Genomic DNA, 22152 nt, shown 5'->3' with positions numbered 1-22152 from the left:
CACATTTATATTGTTGTATTGTGTATGACACCTCCATAAACTTCTCAGATTTAAACTTTAATCTGGGTTTTCAAAAACATTGCCTCTGAAAATATCCTGCCAATTCCTAGAGTTGAATATTGCTGAACCAAAAGTTAGGGTAAAGCAATTGCCAGATGAACTTATCCACATAGAAATAAATTCATAATCTAATTGTGTTAACTTTACTGCTTTAATGATTACCGAGTTAGAAAGTTATACTTTATCTGTACAACCAGAACATTAAAGGTTAGGTAATATCTATTGCTACAGGGGAAAGACTCATATTCTGATAATTCAAAACAACAGCAACAACAACAACCAAACTCCAACAAATAGTATCTTGTAGAAAAGCAGTTGAATTTTATAAATAGTATACACTTCATTGGCTAACATTCTCCTCCTGCCTTTGTTTGCTTTTTCTTAGATATTTTTGGTAGCTCTCTCATTCAGCTACATATGCAAGTCACTGGGTGGAGTCATTATGAAAAGTTCCATCACTCAAATAGAAAGAAGATTTGACATACCATCTTCCATTTCTGGGTTGATTGATGGAGGCTTTGAAATTGGTAAGGTTTCTTTTTATTTTAACCACCAGACTTACAGAGAAAAGACAGTCAGTCAAATACTGTACCCATGCTTCTCACCCAGAGGTAACTGTCCTTTCTGAGAAATAAGCAATATCATTTTATTGTCCCATCTTGGGAAGCAGTGTTGCTGATGCCTAGGAGTTAAAGTCAGTGACATTACTGAATATGCTACAAAGTGGTCACTAGCCACTCTGCAAAGAGGGTTTTGAAAGATTGGTTTTACACACATGCATTGCTTCAAACTAACCTTTTGGAGACTCATCTCTCCTGCTCTCAAAACCAGAAGTGAAGAAAAGTTAAGGAGCTCTAGTACCTTTGATTTAAGGAGTAATGAAGAGCTTTGGAATGACCTTGGCTGGATCACTGCTCTATAACTCCGTAAGAGATTGCTCTACAACACTGCAGATGTTACTCTGTTGCCTTCACTTCTGTTTTCACAACTTCTTCCATGATACCCAAGCTCCATTAGGGATTCTCTTCTACCCTCACGAAGCAAAAAAAATTATTGCATTTGCTTCTTCTTTATTTTTCCCTTTAATATTTTGGAAACTCTCACAACCATGTCTATCATATGGATTTTAAACATTTCTTAAAATTTGAGGGTTATTTTCCTTAAAACTTAATTTAGGACATATTTAAGCCAGTATTTTTTTATAAATAATTACATAAGTATTATCAATTTGTCCTCCTTCATGAATTCTAAAACTCTTTCTGATGCAATTTTACATCATATATATGTATGTGTATGTCTGTGTGTGTGTGTGTGTGTGTGTGTGTGTATTACACTTTCCTGTCTCAAAACAAACAAACAAACAAACAAACAATCAAACAAAGGGAATTTATAATTTATATGTGTCTAGGTTGTGAGGCTAGAAGTGGATACCCTAGAGTTGCAGTTACAGGCAGTAGTGAACTTCCCAGTATAAATTACAGGATCCCAAACACAGGCCCTGCACATGAACACCAAATGCTCTTGGGAACTCAGATATCTCTCCAGCCACAACTTCATTTTCCCCATAGAAGCATCTACAGTTTCACATTTATAATGATATTGATTTTCAATGTGCCTTTAAAACATGTTTCTTTGCCTACATGATTCTTAAATTCATGATTCCAAATTTATTTTTATTTTTTTAGTATACTTCCAACAATTATTCATTTATAAGAAGTGAATGAGTCCCTGATTGTTGAAGAGTATTTCTAGATGCTTATGGCTTGAGGATTTAAAGGCTTGAGGCTTTTATCTCTGAGCCTTGATAACTAAAGTCTCATTGCTGAAATCTCTGTAACTATCTCTATCTATCCATCCATCCATCTGTCTGTCTGTCATTCTATCTATCTATCTATCTATCTATCTATCTATCTATCTATCTATCTATCTATCTATCTATCTATCATCTATCATCTATCATGTCTATCTATGCATCTATCCATCTGTATGATAGAGGCTCATTGTTCTCAGCTATGAGCACTGAAAAACCAGCAATAGACAGGTTGGCTTCACACTGCAAACTATTGGCACCAACACCCTTGGGAGGCTCTTTATGTCTTCTTTCCCACCTGTTCCTTGTTTTATCTATGACTGCTGCAATCTTATATAATTAAGTTGTATACATTTTTTTGATCGTATACTTTGAAAGACTCTGTTTCCCCAAATCTCTCCTCTTTCCAGTTAATTCTTCTTTAACTTTTACTTCATTTTAAATTTTTTGGCTAGTCCTTCTTTGTAATTCTGTGTCATATCATCCCTTTTAATGTTCAGCAACTCTTTATAACTATCTGTTTGTTGTGTAAGAGATGAGAATTGACACCTCTATATGGAGTTTTCCCTTTCCCTGGATAACTTACAACCAATGTGATTTATAAGTAGTTGTTTCATTGAAAATTTACCAATGCTCTTACTTAATTGACTTTCTCCTGAGCTGTAATAGCATCTCTGTCCCCCTACTTGTTCTTATTTCTAATGTGTTTTAACGCTTGTTATAATCTCATTTGTATTTGTATTTTAGGATACTTTTGGCTGGGAATACCATAACAAGTACATATTGCAGATTTTTTTAAAGACAGAAATGTCTAAAGACTGCATTAATTGATCAATGACTTTTATTCCTATTAGGAAGTGTTTTCTCTAATTTTCTCATCTCAGTACAATCTACTCAACTTGAAATTTCCCAAAAAATGTGCTTCAACCATATTGTCTAACAATTATTTACAAAACATATTTTATAGACTGGTGCAAAAATTAATACATTTTTCTTTTGCAGCCAAAAATGCTGAGGTTGGTTCCACAAGTAAAAGTTGATACTAAGAACAAAACAAGGGATTGGGAAAATTTCCCAATGATTAAGTGTGTTTATTGCTGTTTATGAGGACCTAAGTTTGATTTCAAGCACCTAAACGGCTCACAACCACTTGTAATTCCAGGTCCAAAGGATCCCACTGACTCTTTAGCTCCCATACTATATATATGTGTGTGTCTGTGTGTGTGTGTGTGTGTGTGTGTGTGTGTGTGTGTATGTGTGTATGTGTGTTGTGTGCGTGTGTGTTTGTGTGTGTGTGTGTGTTGTGTGTGTGTGTGTGTGCGTGTCTATGTGGGTGTGTGTGTGGATGTGTGTGTTTAAGAAAGAAAACTCAATAAACCTACTATATAAAATAAAAGAAAATAATAATGCTTTTACATATTTTTTGGTTTGGTTTGGTATTTGGTGTTTGGTTTTTTGAGACTGAATTTCCCTGTATAATAGCTCTGGCCATCCTGGACTTGCTTTGTAGACCAGGCTCACCTTGAACAGATGGAGATCTACCTACCTCTGCTTCCAGAGGGCTAAGATTAGTGCTGTGCACCATGTCTGACTTGCTTCTGCTTATTCTTAATACCATGTTTTCCTATGGTCAATTTAATTAAGTTGAGTTTCCTCTTGTCAGTCAACCTGAGAAAAGTACCAATTGCTTTTTGTATTTATACACAATGACTGTCTTTATTTGCTGTTATGAATCAAACTGACATAACTGGTTTTGTTATAGGAAATTTATTAGTTATTGTATTTGTGAGTTACTTTGGATCCAAACTACACAGACCAAAGCTGATTGGAACTGGTTGTTTCGTCATGGGCATTGGGAGTATTCTGACTGCATTGCCACATTTCTTCATGGGATAGTAAGTATTGCATAGCCAAAGCTCAAAGTAGAAAAGTTCTGTCTTCTACAGAAGTTATCAACTATAGCTAGGTCCCAGTAAGAGGTGGTGCCTGGAGATAATCCATGATATTCATGTAGGAATTATAACTGGCTTGATTATGTGTTAAGACAGGAGAGTTCTCAGCTCTGAATGTGACTAAAGAGAGAACAATGTGTGTGGAGACACCAGGACCCCCCCCCCCTCACACACACACAAATATTTAACCTTTGCAACACTTGACATATACACTTGCCACTATATGAGTATGGCATTCTTTTTAAAATTTACAGTTCAAGAAATTTTCCCCATCATGATTTTTATAATTTTATGTTCTTTCAACTTATTTCTCTCTATGAAGCCTCTTCACTAGTCTCAGACTTTACTGTCATGGCTAGTACCAAAATTCCTGCATCTCCCTATCTTCAGTCATTCTCTGTAATGATTCATATAAAGTACATGTTTTAAATCCCGCCATCTTTCACACCAAGAAACTATTTCAAAAACTCAGGGTCTAAGTACTTATGAACCATGTCTACATTTCCAGTGGGAGTTCACAAGGTTTTCACATTCATGCATCATAAACTGAGCTCAGCATTTCTGCCCATATCTGTTCATTTTTATATCGATTCATTCAGCAGTGGTTCTTACTGCTAGAAAGGAATTCAGACCAAAGTCAAGGACTCTAACCTAAACTGTAGATTTACTAAGGCACAGAAAACAGCTCTCCCAAAGATCTTATTCATTCCACATGCTTATTTCAATGTGGATACCTATGCCCTTATCTTACTGAAGCCAATAACCTGGAGGTCTGAAGATTTTGACCTCGGTTTTAATTCTATTGATTTTTCAAGGATTTATTTCTTATTTTATTAGTATGAGTGTTTGTTTGTGTGTGTGTGTGTGTGTGTGTGTGTGTGTGTGTGTGTGTGTACTTATGTGCACACATGCATTCAGAGCCTATGGAAGATATAACAAAGCATTAGATCTGATAGAATGGAGTTATAGTTAGTGAGTCTCCTGACATGGGTGCTGGGAATTGAACTGGAACCTTAGGAAGAACAGCCAAGACTACTGTTGAGATATCCCTCCAGCTTCTCACCTGTATTCTAATTGATATTCAATATAAAAACATATTTTAAAATGCAAATCTCACTTTCCTATGTTTGTTTATGCTCTCAGTTCTCAAGAACATATTTTCAAACTTTATATTCCAGTTATTAGTGAACCAGAAAACTCTTTGATGTTATTTGGACCACCATTTATTATAAGATAGACTTGAGTACTATAATATATATAGGAACAAAATTATCCTGCAATTACATCATCAAGGTATAAATATATTTGTGAGTGGGTGTAGATATTGTGGCAGAGATGCAAAGTTTGTTAGTATAAGTCATAATCAAAATATTGAAAGATCTTGGCTATGGGTTAATCATATCTCAACTCACTTGTGCGTGTGTGCTGCTCACTAACTGGGTGTTTGTCTTAGACTCACTTTCCACTATTCCCCATAGTTGACAAGCAATTGATGAAGTTGCAGTCCTCTACATGTGCAAATGCTTTATTTTTACATGCACTGGCCCTACAGCCTTGTACACTGTAGTCTGGAGTCCACCTCAAACCCCTGCTCATCACTAAGATTCATGGCAGTTTCTATACAAAGCAAAGTCTAAAATATTCATCCATTCCCAACCCTAGAGCACAGCTAATGATCTAGTTCTTTCTTTTTAAATGCTTCTCATAGAAAAGCCTCTAACTTCATTTATTATATTAATTTCAAGATATATGAAACTGTGCCTAAGTTCGCTGAATTTGTATGATAAATTTTATAAGAACATGTAAGGTCAAAACAGGTTAAAATAAGCCACACCTTAATGTTTGATTGGCAGGACTAGTTAAAGCTCATTTGTGTTTGCATTTGTTGTTTCAAAATTTAAAAGAAATCTCTTTTTGGCATGATAATGCTTAGATGTTATGACTCTTTATGAAATAATCACACACATGGACCTCATTCTCACAGTAAGAACTGTTGATTTTCACTTTAATAATGTAAAATTCAGAGTAGAACTGGTTTTCCCAGAGGGAATGAAAGTCCCTATAAACAAAATCTCATGCATTTTGTTACAGTTTTAAAGTAATGTAGAGACCTGGCATGCACTTGGTGGGCCAGCATAGAATATAGGTATCTCTCAGGTTTCTGTATATGTCCTTATTCTGATTCTATTGCCTTTGTCATCATTAAATTCTTCTTTCTCAAGCTGAGGTGGATAAGAATTAATTGAAGTTTAAGAGAGTCAGACATTAGCTCATGTGTGCATGTCCATCCGTAAAAGAAAGTCAGATGACCTGGTAGAAAACGTAGAAAAAATAGTATGCTTTAAAGATTGATTTGAAAACATAATTCTCTAGCTTATTGAATATAACTCATCAGGAAGTTTATATTATATATTATTGTCATTGTAAAAAAACGATCACATTTGGATTGCAGTGCACAAAATAGGAAGGGGAAACTTGGATTTTTCCCATCATAAAGAGAGTATCATCTGTCACGATAAGATGATCAGCCACCTTGCCTGAGTGACACTGAATGACCTGACTTACCAGGCCATTTCACCATTTTACTGACCTTCACTCTTTGTCCTAAAACTGTGGCTTGAAAATTATCAGGGGATTCTCATTGACATAGAGAAAAGAGAGATATGATCAATAGTTTTTGAGAAAAGTGAAAATACTTGTCTAATAAGCAAAATGCTAAGTGTAGTGATGTCGTTATAGTTACAGGTATGCAGCCGAAAACGACATCAGCTCTCTAGACAACTCCACATTTACCTGTGTAATCAATCAAAATACATCACTCACTGGAACTTCACCTGAGATAGTGGAGAAAGGTAAGAATTAACAGTAACAGTGACAGATATTTGAAAGTTTGGATATACATCTATTCAAATTACTGTAAAAGGTATCAGGAGAAATTAATTTAAAATCATAATACATTTGACCCTGACATATAGACATAATCATAGCATCAACATGATCAGAATGAGCCTTTAGACATAGCTGAGGAGGAGCTAAGGACTGTTTAAATTAGAATTTTGAAAGAACATTTGCAGGTAAAATTATAGATTAAAAATTGACTATGTGCATGTTCGAAATTCCAGCACAAGGGGGTTGAAGCAGAAGGATTGAGGCTTTGAGTCCAGCCTGAGCCATATAGTATGAACCTGTCTCAACAAACAACATAAGCAAGCAAGAATGTATTGAATAAACAAGGGAGGGGTACTTTTGAAAAAAAATAATTACTGGAATTGAAAATTTAAAAAATCTATTCTAATAAGAAAATGTAGATTGAACACTCCTGATAATCTCATTATATCAGCCACAGGAAGACTAAAGTGTCAAAAAGAAGAAGTTAATTCTATTTCAAGTGTACTTTTGAGTGTATAAATTTATCACTGTTTCTGGCAGTTTTTTTAAACATTTATTAAACAAAAGAACACTTACCCAATTTTTTGAAATTGTTATTGTGCACCCTCAAGGAAATAATCAATAAGGACATAATTATAATTATAACCAAGATATCTCTTTGTAAAAGAAAAAACATTTATTTTACAATTATAAACATAAAATCATGGTCCATAAAGATGGTTCAGCAGTTAAGAGCACTGGCTCAATTCCCAACTGTCATAATCAAGTGTAAATCCAGTTTCTGGGGATCCAATACTTTCCTATGGCCTCTGCTTGTGTTACACATATATGTAGGCCAAACATTCACACACACACACACACACACACACACACACACACAAAATGAAATATATATATATATATATATATATATATATATATATATATATATATAATACTATTATTCCTCAAAACATTGTTAAAATCCTGACACAAAATAAAACAAAGGGAAAATAAACAAGGGTATTGTTTTAGCACAGTGCTGGCAGTGAAGCTAATACATAAAAATCATATTTAATTTTATATTGTACCAATCCCAAGCACTATTGATGATGCCAGGAAGTGCTTACTGGCAGGAGCCAGATATAGATGCCTCATCAGAGGCTTTGCCAGAGTTATATAGATACGGTTGAGGATGCTTTATCTAACCATTGGACTGAATACGGGGACCACAATCAAAGAGGTAGAGAAAGGACTGAAGTAGATGACAGGGTTTGCAACCCCACTGGAAGAACAATACAACCTTATCAACCAACCAAACTCTCCACAACTCCCATGGACTAAAATACTAACCAATGAGCACACATGGAGAGACCCATGGCCCCATATGCATATGCAGCAGAGGATAGAATTGTCTTGCATCAGTGGGAGAAGAGGCCTATGGCCCAGTGAAGGTGTGTTTTCCCAGCGTAGGGGAATGCCAAGGTACTGGGGTGAAGAGTGTAATTGGGAGAGGAGAAACCTCATGGAAGCAAGTGGAGGGGAAGGGGGAATGGGAGTTGATGGGGAAGGAGATAACATTTAAAATGTAAATACAGAGAGTATCAAATAAAAAATCTGCTTCTAAAAAAAGTGAAAAGAAAATATCTATATATTATATGTATGTGTAAAATATAGAATATGAATAACATCAAATGATTTTCTTTGTGTAGAGAGATTTCAAATCATATTTAGTTTGTTTTTTTTTAATTTTCCCCTCTTTGTGTATTTGTCTGCTCCCACTTTCCAGATTGAATAGAAATCACTTAAAATTTAAAAAGAAATCACAGCTAAGTGCGTGTTACAGCATCCCAGGAACAACTAGTAGTCTCATTGGTGGAATTTGTGATATCAGTGCTGGAATAGACATTTAAAGTAAAACTTTTTCTTGTCCACACAGATTGTGAAAAGGGGTCCAAGTCGTACATGTGGATTTATGTCTTGATGGGGAACATGCTTCGTGGGGTAGGGGAAACACCAATAGTGCCCCTGGGAATTTCCTACATTGATGACTTTGCTAAAGAAGGGTACTCTTCTATGTACTTAGGTAAAGTACAAAACATATTAAGGTCACTGCTTCAGTTTTCTGGGTCTGAAGTTGAAATGGTAGTACTGCTAAACTAATCATTTTACAGCTTCATATTTGTTTATATTATATGTATATGGATGTCTTGGCTGCGTTTATACCTGTGCTCCATATATATGCAGTGTCCAAGTCAGTCATAAGAGCATCTTGTGCTCTTATGCTACATTTAACCACTGACAAAAATCTATGCATATAGTTTTATGCAAAGATGCTTTTAAAATTTAGACACTTATCTCTGTTTTTTTAAAATAAAGTTGTTGAATTAAGAACAAAAAAGATTCCTAGAAAAATGTTATTTCAAGAAATTCATTGTGTAACATTACATTTTAAAATGTACTGTATAAAAATAATATATTTACAAGTTCAAGGTGGATGAAATTCCAGCACATAGAAGGGAGGTAGGCACGAAGTCCCATCTGTAGCTAGGAGCAGTGAGAATTTGATAGATGCTGGAAGAAGGTGACTAAGGTTTTTCTAACAGAAAGGTCTCTGATGGGCTGATCATGGTGTTGTGACAGCCATACACAAGAGCATACAAACTATAGTTGATCAGATTTACAAAACCAAGAAGGTACAAAATTACCTGGGTAAGAAAGTAGTATGTCTGTGTCTAGGACTAGGTGAATATCATCGACATTTTCTGAGTGAAGACAAAAATATATCTAATTGCACTGTGTTTCTGATGGAGTGGTTTTGAATATTTGCAGGTACTCTGCACACTGTAGCAATGATTGGACCAATCATTGGCTTCACCATGGCATCTGTGTCTGCTAAGATATATGTAGATGTTGGATATGTAGACCTGAGTAAGTAGAACCAGAAAAGTGACCAGAAGGCTGTCTTTCAAATTCCAACTACCATGCCTCCAGGTTACTGGTATAACTCTTTCAATAGTTGCTTCATTGTTTTGTTTTAGAAATTTTAAATGATGAGAATGTGTTCATAATTTTAATAAAATAAATTTCATCTCTTGCATCAAGCTTCTATAAGCAAGTATAAAATGGGACATTTGGGGACAATCTTATTTTAGATGACCAGATATAAAAAAGTGGCTAAAGAGCCAAATCAGCTGCCCTTTCATTTGGTGGTAGATTGGATTTAGAAATGCAGGAATTAAAGATAGAAGCTTCTGGAAGATGCTATGAGGTTGAAGGGTTTGAGGATGGTTGAATGTGTTGAGCATCTCCATCAGGTTTCTTAGTTTGGATGCTTTGTCTGGACCGAACCTAATGGGTGGAGGGTTTGGCATATGATTGCCTTTAATTAGAAGATAAAGGGATGCAGAATAGGTGATCCTTCTGGCTACTCCCTTCTTTCAAAGCAAGCATTCTTTCGTACTTCAAGGAAACTGGTCAAAGTGTAGAACCGGTCTCATCTTCAAGCCCTTTCCCCAATAAATACTGCATGTTTCATCTCCCCCATCCAAAGTCCATACAAATTACGTGGAGCTTCAGCTCATGCTTGTAGACCAATCTCACATGTTGGATATTCATCTTGCATCTTCAAGGTGTCATTTATTCTTCTTCCACCAGATTCATCCCTGCTTATCTTCAACCCTCCTTCTTCATCCTCACTTTACCACCAAGCACTCTCCAGTCTCTGCACCCCTTTGCACATATGATGTCCTTATGTCTTCAAGACACTGTGTAGCTGGTTTTGTTTTCCTATTTCTTGTCATAGATAATTATCTTGAAAAAATGTCTGAATTTGGAAGACATCTCAGTTCCCCTTTCCCATCCACTTCTCAGAGGTAAACTGTTCTCATTGGCCCATGAAACAAAGTCAGATAACTTTTCAAAAACAATTTTTCTCACCTTTTCTATTTTTAGGTATCTAAATTGACACCCAAATCTCAACATGGCAAATACAGGACTCACAGTATTACTCTAACATGTGTCATTTCCTATCGTCTTTCTATTTATGAATCTTTTAACCTTAATTATATAATTGACTGAATCATCATAACCTTTCTTCAACTTAATTTGACAACAGCCCGGCCTTATCTTTCACCATGTTTCCAGAATAATTAGAGTGCAGCACTCTGATTAATGCTTACAAACCTAGAGTGACTTCAGACCAGAGGTGCCTTGGTAGTGCTAACAATGTTCAGTGAGTTTGGATGTGTCTCTTTATGAGCACTTAGGAAGATTTTGAGAAGATCTAGAGTTATATCTTTTCTGAGTGCTAGGCTGAGTACTCTGAGTGCTTGGCTGAGTACTCTGATGTACCTAGTGCAAAGCCTTTCTCATTGTTCTTGCTACAGCATCTTCATTAACCAAAAGAGTGTTCAGGGTTCCCAACAATTAATCATTCAGCTTTCACAGATTATATCATTTTTAGGATTTGCTCACCATTTAATGATTATGAACTGTCATTTGTCATTCACAGGAGTGTGAATTGATAGCTGGCATTAATATATCATTCTTCTTCACACTGCAGAGGAAAATCCAGTTGAAATAAGAAGGGAAACAAGTGCCTAAAGTTGAAAATCCCCATTTTCTGGGTTCCTTTTAAACTCAGACTTTCCTTGTATTCCTTCTTCATCACTACTTTTCTCTGTAGTCAACAGGGCTGTATATTCAGCAACTAGAAGAGACAGATTGGAGCCCCCCCTTTTTTTAGAAACAATATTAATCTCCCCTCCAATGCTACCCTGACTTCAGGAGTGTGTACCAACAGCCATTTTCAGATAACAGTGAATATGCCTTGCCTTGGCTTTCAAGTTATCTTGAAATCTTATGTCCTAGGAGCCCAAAAACTTCTCAGGCACTTCTAGACACCTCCCTCTTTATGAGGATGCTGGTGATTCTATCCCAGGTCTTCATGCTTAATGGAAACTGTTTATGAGCACTGATCTATCTCTCTAGCCCCCTTTCCTCCATATTAAAGGCCATAAATCGAATCCTATTATTTTTGAATGTGTAGTGTTGGCAATTCTGAAGTTACAATGGAGTGTGTATATAATATATGTGGCTGGTTCTTGACAACAGAAATTGTAAGGTGTCATAAAAGGATTGATCTGCTCTACTTCTAAGTTGAAAACCACTAGCAAAGAAAATTGCATTTTAGGATTGATGAAATATAGGTGGGTTTCTTTATCTATGTAGGCCAGCAGTCTTATTAACACTGACTTTCAGAATGATTTCTGAAAGTCCTGTTCTAATCATTCATTCCAGGCAGTATCCGAATCACTCCTCAGGATGCTCGTTGGGTTGGTGCATGGTGGCTCAACTTCATTTTCAATGGAGTATTGTGCATTATTTCTTCTATACCCTTCTTTTTTCTACCCAAAATTCCAAAGAGATCACAGAAGCAAAGAAAAGATTCAGCATCTATTTCTGTACTCAAAACAGATGAAGAAAAGAATCACACAACTAATTTAACAAAGCAAGACAAACAAGCTCCTGCCAATGTGAATGGTAAGATAGTCAATGTGCAGAAGTTAATCCCACTGAATTCTAAGAATATTTCAAAACAAGATGCCAAATTATCTATTTAACTTTCTTCTAAATTTTTCTTAACTCTTTTACATTTTTCACTAAAAGGTATATTCCCTGTCTTTGCTAATTGCTTATTGTCATGAAGCGATACCATGAACAAGGCAACTTATAAAAGAAAACACTGCATTTGGAAGCACATATTTAGAAAGAGTTAGAGACCAGGAATCATCATGATAGGCAGGGTGGCAGCAGGCAGTTAGGCATTGGGTAGGGCAGTAGGTAACAACTTACACCTTGATCCACAAGCATGAGACGGGACTGAGGGGACAGTACTGCTAACTGGGAATGGTCTGAACTTTGGAAACCTAAAAGTTTACCCTCAGTGATACCTCTTTCACCAAGACCACCAACTATGAGCTAAGTATTTGAACATAAGCCCACCGAAGCCATTCTTTTTCCAACTACCATGTTCCATGATTATGTACAAATAACAGGATTAGATTTGTGGCTTTTAGTATGGAGAAAACAAGGCTAGGGAGATGGCTCAGTGCTCAGTATCAGTTTCTTTATAGACACCAGGACCTGGGATAGAACCACCAGCATCTACATCATGTGCAAAGTGTGGCTAGATCTGCCTGAGAATTTCTTGGGCTCCTAGGTCATCATGCAAAACCCAGAATCATTGTAAATCAGTGAAAGATTTTTACCTCAGAGGAATAAGGTGGGGAGTAATAGAGAAGAACAGTCACTCATTTTCCTCCTCTGGACTCTATGAGCATTGAGCAGATAATAGTCATCTTCAACTCTGTGCAAGTATACACACACATACACATGCAAACACACATCTCATGTGCAGTCACACATAGCACATATACATACAAAATGATAAAAGGAACAAAACATTCACAAAAATTATAATTATTATTAAAAATGTTTGTATGTCTTTCAAATGTCTTATTCTTTTTTGTGGCATTAGGGATCAAATTTCAGGGTTTTGCACATACTAGTTATATGTTCTACAATTAAACTATATACATAGTCTACTCACTTCAAACATTAGTATAGAGCATCAGTGATAGTTTTAAGCTTTATAGTAATTCATTCATTCATTCTACAAATGATACTAACTCATGGTGATGAGGCACTTGTCTTCTTCCAAGAAGCTATGATTCATTCCAGTGAGTTCCTTGCTATTGATAAGCATATGTAATGTGCTAATGTTAAACTTGCTTACTCTTTTACCTGGGTAAAAGAGAAGCAATTACCAGAAATGGTTCACTCTAGGTATTTAGGGTAGGGTTATTTTTCTTGATAATCATATTAAATAAAACTACCTGCTAAAATATTTGAAAGTGAGCTGAATACATTATGATAGTCAAAGTAGTTGGTGGTCACAATTCCAGTAGCATTATTTCCTATTTGGTGGCGTTATTATTTCAAATATAAGTTCTAAGGATCAATGCAGATACATAGAAAAGCCATGGCCCAAAAGTGATTCATCAACAACTATAAAAATTAGTTGAGATGGGAATGCTTTGTCAATAGTTTTCAGATTAGAGGGAGGAATCGAGTGCAGGGGAGAAGGGAGCTAATGAGAACAAAGTGTATCGAAACACACTGATGACAATGCTATGATGAAAGCCATTTATTTGAATTCTAAGCTGTGGTTTTAAATTAAAATGGGAATGGGCACCAGAGTGAATTGATGAAAACCAAATTGACGACAATTACCATGGGTCTGGGGACCATGAGTTCAAGGCCAGTCTATAAGACCAAGGTAAAACCTGTCTCCAAACACCACCACCAAAAAGTAAATCAGTGCAATAATTTGTGATGGTTTGTGTTTATGGGGAATTTAATAGACTCCAGAATCACCAGGCATTACAAGAGCATGCGGGGGTGTTGGAAAGATAGCTTAGTGATTATAAGAGCAAGCCTTTGGACACGTCTGTGAGAAATTGTTGAGATTAACTTAACTTAAATAGTAAGATCCCAAATGAATATGAGTAATAACCATTTGATTTTCTGGAATTTTAAACTGAATAAAAAGGAGAAAGCAAGCTGAGTACAAATAAAAAATCTTCTTCCTGGCTGTTCAGCCATTATCATGACTTCTCTATAGTGATGCTGTGTACCCTGAAACCGACAGACACAATACCCCCTTCCCAGAATTGTTTTTGTCACAACAACACCACAACTAACTGCATCAAAAATATAACCCCTTGAAAACATTTCAGGTTTTCTTCTGAGCCAACGGGCAAGTTCCCTGTTTCAGTGAATATTAAAATTGGATGCACAAGACATTTCTCTTTTCGTTTGTTTGATTTCTTCATTTGCTTAGTTTCTTCACTCTATCACCCCAACCCAAGGACAATCCCATGCTGGAGCCAACTATGTTGTTTGGTTTATAATCAAGGATATTTCAGTTTTCAACAAGATTAGTACTATGATATTGGACATGAAAAGATAACTTCAGTGCGTTGATAGGCACCAAAAATCATGGTATTGTTCTGTTTTTATTCCTGCAACTAGTTGTATTTGCTGAAGCAATGTTTTAGGCAGATGGCTGATATATTTGCTGAGGCAGTGTTTCATATAAAAGCTGTATTCTAAAAAAAAATAAAATGTTAGAATCCTCATGGTAAATTCACACTTATAATTTTTGAACATTAGAGTTCTTAATCCTATGGTCATCAATTATTTAAATATTCACTTAATAAATTGCTTAATTAACATGAAAATTACATTATTAAATGCTAGTAAGAAACATCACATACAGAATTCGTGTTTCATGTTTCAGCATACTTCCTGGTATCTGATTTAAAACCAAGTATTTGCTGAATGTACAGGTAAATAGATTGAATGGGGTAAAAAAAACCAAGATTGTGAAGAACTGCCAAATATTTGTTGAAAAAAGCAAGTAACAAAACAGAAAGGACAAAAAACAACTATGACCACAAGTAACCAAATACATAATATAATTATGGAAAATATTTAATATATATTAATGAATCTGTTTATAGCAAGATTTCAGAGTGCACTCTGTTCTATGCATTATGTAATTTAAAATCAACATTTAATAAGCAGATTAGGATGAAAGAAATCTTTAAGTTGTTTAACAGTGTTTTCCTCACTCTTGTTATTTTAAGGTTTTCTATGGTCTCTGAAAAGCATCCTTACCAATGACCTATATGTTATATTCTTGATACTGACATTGCTACAAATCAGCAGCTTCATTGGCTCCTTCAGTTACCTGTTCAAGTTTATAGAGCAACAGTTTGGCCAGTCGGCATCTCAGGCCAACATTCTGTTAGGTAAGACATGGTTTGCTTCACAGATGATCTATAAACTGAGCACATGAATACTCCATGATCTGTTTAAAGGGGCAAATTTTTATTGTTGATATTAGTGACAGAGTGACCAGAGGCACAGGGAAGGGTCCAGAGCAGAAAGAGAAAGAAGGAGGTCAGCCAATGAGCTGGAGGAAGTTTATGGGGGGGGGGTCAGAAACGCTCAGACAAGCATGAAATTGGTGATGTTAAATAGGTACCTGTAATACAGAGGGAGCCTGGAGACCAGCATGAGCTCCGGCATGCTAATGAAAATACCTTCTTTCTGCCAGTGATAAGGGCAATGACTGCTTTGGTAGAGAGGAACTGCAAGTTTCTAAAGAATACTGGTGTTTAATCTAATCAGCAGAAATCTTCCTATAATCCAGGTTGAGGACTTTTCTTGGATATTTGGCTGGCCTTTTGGAGTTTGTTGGAATAGAATTCCCTTTGGACCTGACAGGTGGTACCCCTCAGAGGATGTACCCTGGATAGTTGCACCCACATACACCTCACCCATGAAGACACACACATACCATACATACGCATACATTTAAAGTAAATAATAAGAAACTTAAAAAAAGATTTTAGAGTGGAAGGCTTGGTGCATTATTATTGTTTTATGGGGTCAGGTTTCCCTCATAAAATATATCTATTCAATGGCAAAGTCTGACGTCTGTTACTAGGAAGCCAGGTCCTTCTTTTTGGCAAGAGACATTATTTCTGTCATTTCCACACTGAGCATGGCCTTCCATTACCATTCTGGCCATCCATTTCTAGTTTAGAAGCAATAGAATTGAAGGGTTGATACAGGCACAGCATATTTCATATGTCAAGATAACAGAGAAGTTTCTTTTTACTTAATTACAATGTTTTCCTCTTATTTCCAGGAATTATAACTATACCTACTATGGCATCTGGAATGTTTTTAGGAGGATATATCATTAAAAAATTCAAAATGACCCTGGTTGGAATCACCAAGTTTGTATTTTTCACCACCTTAATGGCCTATGTGTTTCAGATATTCTATTTTCTTCTAATCTGTGAAAGCAAGCCATTTGCTGGCCTAACCTTGACCTACGATGGGTTTGTATAATATATTATTTTACCAACCGAATGATGTGTTACCTCCAATCAGAATCCTATGTGAGAGAAGAGTAGGCTGAAAACAAGTTTCCCCAAAATGTTCAGTTAGTAAGGATCATGATTTATAAATCTCCTAAACAATCACTGTTTAAGATCTCCCGGGAACAGTTTTTATTTCTCATTTAAAGAAAAACAAGGTGCTGATAATCACATTATTTTTAGAGTACTCTCAATGTGCAACTGAATTTCGGTCATGGTCATCTCTGTTCCTTCTGGACAGAAAAGACCTTTTTCAAAACCAGCAAGGCCCAGATATTACCTCACTGACTCTCATGACTTAAATTTGACATTTTAGATTCCAAAACTCTTCGTCTTACCCACAGTGATCTTGGCAAGGTTGTGAGTGTGTATGTAGGCAACTTTTCACAGCCATGGCTGAATAAGCTTTATCTAGCATTCATGTAGACAAATACCTGTACAAGAGACCAGCTCCTTTCTCTGAACTTGGTTTTCATTCTCTGTAAACTGACCCTGCTACACTCCATTGTAATTAGATATCCTGATAACCCCAGGTGTAATCTACCCTTTCTTTTCTACTCTTATCACACAATATAAGTCTTCCTGGCACTTCATTTTTCTAAAGCTGTGCAGACCCTTATCATCTGACTATAGCTAGAAATTGAACAAGGCTCTCACATCTATAACATGCACAGGTCTCTAATTAGTTTTCTCCAGTATCAGAGTTTTCTGACTCATGCATGACCCTTTTTCTTCTTCTCCCTTCTCTTTCCTTCCTTTTTCTTCTTTTCCCTTCCCTTCCCTTCCTTCCACACTTCCTTGTTCCACCATCTCTGTCTCTCTTTGACATATCTCTATCTACCATATATCTCCAGAATGAACCCAGTGGACTCTCACATAGATGTGCCACTTTCTTACTGCAACTCCAACTGCAGTTGTGATAAAAATCAATGGGAGCCCATCTGTGGGAAAGATGGAGTGACTTACATTTCACCTTGTCTGGCAGGATGCAAATCATTTCGTCCTGATAAGAAACCGAATAATACAGTGAGTATCAGTTTTCATTTCCTCACTTCTTGTTCATATTCTCACAATCAATTTCACGCTTGCTTATCACATTTTTGTAGAGCTAAAGTCTCCAGTAAAGATAGAAAAATAGGTTTCTATATAATTTACAGTTGTTGACACTGGGAGGTTAGCAAAAGTTTGTATGAAATTTTGCTTGAAACCATCAAATTTTTCTGTCCCTGAATTCAATTTGAAGATTACTTCACTTCCATTTTTTCATTTTTTGAGAGTTAGAATATTGCCCTTTGGATCTGCCACCAGGAACAGTGGAGATCCAGGGACACAGGCAAGGTACATGGGAGAGATGGGAACCAATCACTGACAACAAGACCATGTATAACAGACAACAAGATGGCAAGGGGAAAGTGGAAAACCAAGACAACCTGGCAACACCAGAACCCAGCTCTCTCATCACAGCAAACAGCAGAATGCCAAACACTCCAGAAAAAGAAGACTCAGACTCAAAATCCTACCTCAAGATGATGATAGAGATCCTTAAACAAGAACAGGAGGAAAAGCATAAAGAAATAGAAGCTTTTAAAGAGGAAACAAGAAAAACACTCAAAGAAATCAAAGAACTAGAGGAAAGAAGAGTCAAATAGATGAAGGAATTGAAGAAGGAATTTAAAATGGAAACGGAAACAATAAAGAAAACACTAAAAGAGACAACCCTGGACGTAGAAAACCTAAAAAACAAATGAGTAGTCACAGATGCAAGCATCTCCAACAGACTACAAGAGATAGAAGAGAGAATCTCGGGGCCCGAAGACAACATGGAAAACATAGACAAAACAGTCAGAGAAGATGCAAAAACCAAAAAGTTCCTAACCCAAAATATCCAGGAGATCCAGGACATGATGAGAAGACAAAACCTAAGGATAATAGGAATAGAAGAGGGAGAAGAATATCAACTAAGAGGCACAGTAAATATCCTCAACAAAATTGTAGAAGAAAACTCCCCTACCCTTAAGAATGAGATGACCATGAAGATAAAATAAGCCTACCAAACGCCAAATAGAGTAGAACAGAAAAAAATTCCTCCCGACACATAATAGTCTAAACTCCAAGTACCCAAAGCAAAGAAAGAATACTAAAAGCAGCAAGGGAAAAGGCTCATGTAATATATAAAGGCAGACCAATCAGAATCACACCAACTTCTCAACAGAGACTATGAAAGCTAGAAAATCCTAGACAGACATCATCCAGACCCTAAGAGAACACAAGTGTCAGCCCAAGCTGCTATAACCAGCAAATCTCTCAATCACCATAGATGGAGAGACCAAGATATTCCAAGACAAAACTAAATTTACACAATATCTGACCACAAACCCAGCACTACAATGAATTATAAATGGAAAACCCAATACAAAGAGGGAAACTACATCCTAGTAAAAACAAGAAAACTCCTAAGCAAGAAAACCAAAAGAAAAATTCACAGGCACAATTCTACCTCTAAAAGCAAAAATTACAGGAAACAGCAACCACCATTCTTTAATATCTGTTAATATAAATGGACTTAATTACCCAATAAAAAGATATAGGCTATCAGACTGGATACAAAAACAGAATCCAGCATTTTGCTGCATACAGGAAACCCTTCTCAGAGACAAAGACAGACACTATCTCAGAGTAAAAGGTTGGAAAAAACCTTCCAAGCAAACAGCCCCAAGAAGTAATCAGGAGTGACCATTCTAATATCGAATAAAGTAGATTTTCAACCAAAAGTTATCAAAAAAGATAAGAAAGGACACTTTTTACTCATTACAGGGAAATTTTGTCAGGAGAATATTGCCCTTTGGAACCAGGATGTAGTTAGGGTTTTGAAAACTTTTATAATACAAGCGTCTACCTGTCATAATGGATAATTATACATCAAATGCTGAGATCAATATATTTTCAGAGTTTTGTTTTTAATTTCTGTTTTGAAATTTTTATTGGTAATTTTATTTATTTATTTATTTATTTATTTATTTATTTATCTTAAAATTTTTATTCCCCTTCCCAGTTTCCCCTCCACAACTACTCTATACCCTCTCCCCTATTCCCCTGCCTTTATGAGTGTGCCCGGTGCCCTCCCACCCTCTACCCACTCCTGTCTCAGTTCCCTAGGATTCCCCTACACTGTATAATCGAGCCTCCATAGAACCAAAGGGCTCCCCTCCCAGTGATGCCCAATAAGGAAATCCTCTTCTACATATTCAGGAGCCTTGAGTCTCTTCATGTGTACTCTTTGGTAATTTAGTCCCTGCATTTTTTGGGGGATGTGGTTGGTTGATATTGTTGTTCTTCCACAGACCCCTTCAGCTCCTTCAGACATTGCCTTAACTTCTCTATTGGGGTATCCCCACCCTGCTCAGTCCTATGATTGGCTGTGTATTGCTCAAAATCTGGCAAGGACTCTCAGGGAATAGCTGTACCAGGCTCCTGTCAGCAAGCACTTCTTGGCCTCAGCAATAATTGTCTGAGTTTGGTATCTGCAGATGGGATGGATCCCCACTAAGGGTGGGGCAGTCTCTGGCCTTCCCTTCAGTCTCTATTCTGTTCTTTGTCTCAGAATTTCCTTTTGACAGGAGGAATTCTGGATTGATAATTTTGAGGTGGGTGAGTGGTTTCATCCCTAAACTGGGGTCGTGTTTATCCATTGGTTATGGTCTCTACATGTCCTATCTTCCCTTTGGCATTTCAGCTAATGTTCTCCCTGTTGGGCTCTGGGAAACTCTTGCATCCCTGGAATCTGGGACTTTCTAGTGGCTACACCAGCTCCCTCTCCCCAACTGCTACTCTCCTACTTTCGAATTCCTGACCCTCTGTTCTTCTCCCCATCTCCACCCATATGTGAACTGGTTCCCCTTTTTCACTTCCCCTCTTCTCTCCCTCCCATGATCATTTTCTTCTGCATTATTAGTAAGACCTTAGCATCCACACTTTGCTATGGTCTTTTTCTCCCTGGTTTTATATGGTCTCTGAATTGTATTATGAGTATTATGAGCTTCTTGTTTTGGCTAATATCTACTTATCAATAAGTACATACCATGTGTAGGATTTTTTTGTTTTTTGTTTTTGTTTTTGGTGACTGGGTTACCTCACTCAGGATGATATTTTCCATCTATTTGTCTGCGAATTTCATGAATTCATTATTTTTTCATAGCAAATGAGTATTCTGTTGTGTAAATGTATCACATTTTCTACATCAATTCTTCTGTTGAGGCACATCTGGGTTGTTTCCAGATTCTGGCTATTATAAATAAGGCTGCTATGAACATTGTAGAGCATGTGTCCTTGTTATATGTTGGAGCATTTTTTGTGTAAATGCAAAGAAATGTTATAGCTGTGTCCTTAGGTAGAACTATCTCCAATTTTCTGAGGAATCACCAGACTTTTTTCCACAGTGGCTTTAGCAACTTCCAATCACACTAGTAATGGAGAATTAGTTCTCTTTCTCCAGATCTTTGCCAGCTTCTGCAGTCACCTGAATTCTTGATCTTAGCCATTGTAACTGGAGCAAGGTGGTTTTTATTTGCATTTCCCTGATGACTAAGGATGTTGAACATTTCTTTAAGTGCTTCTCAGCCATTCGATATTCCTCACTTGAGCATTCTGTTTAGCTCTGTGCCACATTTTTAATATAGCTATTTGGTTCTCTGGAATCTAAGTTCTTGAGTTCTTTGTATATTTAGGAGTTTAGCCCTCTATGAGATATTGGGTTGGTAAAGATCTTTTCACAATCTGGGGGGTTGTCATTTTGTCCCTTTGCCTTATAGAAGCTTCTCAACTTTATGAGATCCCTTTTGTCAATTCTTGATCTTAGAGTATGAGCCATTAGTGTTCTATTCAGGAAAATTTCCTCAGTGCCTATGTGTTCAAGGTCCTTTCTCACTTTCTCTTCTATTAGATTCATCACATCTGGTTTTATGAGAAGGTTCTTGACTCACATGAACTTGAGCTTTGTACAGGAAATACGAATGTGTCAGCTTCCATTTTTCCAAACACCATCTGCCAGTGTTTGCTGAAAATACTACCCCCCCCCCACCCATTGGATAGATTTGGCTTCTTTGTCAAAGATCAGGTGACCATAGGTGTGTGGGTTCATTTCTGGGTCTTCAATTCTATTTCATTGATTTACCTGCCTGTCTCTGTTCCTATACCAAGCAGTCTTGTTTTTTATCACTGTTGCTCTGTAGCAGAGCTTGAGGTCAAGGATAGTGATTCCCACAAAAGTTCTTTTATTTTTGAGAAGGGTTTTTGATATCCTGTTTTTGTTACTCCAGATAAATTTGAAAATTGCGCTTTCTATGTCTGTGAAGAATTTATTTTGAATTTTGATGAAGATTGCATTGAATCTGTATAAAGATGAATCTTAAATCATCATATAGACAAATCTTACAATTTTTATAGA

The 22152-nt window shown here is 36.5% G+C and overlaps 1 protein-coding gene across 1 annotated transcript in view; it reads left to right on the top strand.

The window, feature by feature from the left end:
- The window catches only part of SLCO1B3 (solute carrier organic anion transporter family member 1B3), a gene marked incomplete at both ends in the record, with an annotated part of 52864 nt that overhangs the window by 18270 nt on the left and 12442 nt on the right, over positions 1-22152 (top strand). Inside the window, 9 exons of the mRNA XM_080914181.1 lie at positions 446-587; positions 3633-3765; positions 6562-6674; positions 8630-8776; positions 9523-9621; positions 11992-12234; positions 15405-15569; positions 16475-16670; positions 17564-17735. Coding sequence (XP_080770307.1) covers positions 446-587; positions 3633-3765; positions 6562-6674; positions 8630-8776; positions 9523-9621; positions 11992-12234; positions 15405-15569; positions 16475-16670; positions 17564-17735 — 1410 coding nt within the window. The remainder of the gene's footprint in view (positions 1-445; positions 588-3632; positions 3766-6561; positions 6675-8629; positions 8777-9522; positions 9622-11991; positions 12235-15404; positions 15570-16474; positions 16671-17563; positions 17736-22152) is intronic.

Source organism: Micromys minutus, assembly GCF_963924665.1.
Source record: "Micromys minutus genome assembly, chromosome: 3".
Taxonomy (NCBI): domain Eukaryota; kingdom Metazoa; phylum Chordata; class Mammalia; order Rodentia; family Muridae; genus Micromys; species Micromys minutus.
This window is presented reverse-complemented; position numbering and strand designations above follow the sequence as displayed.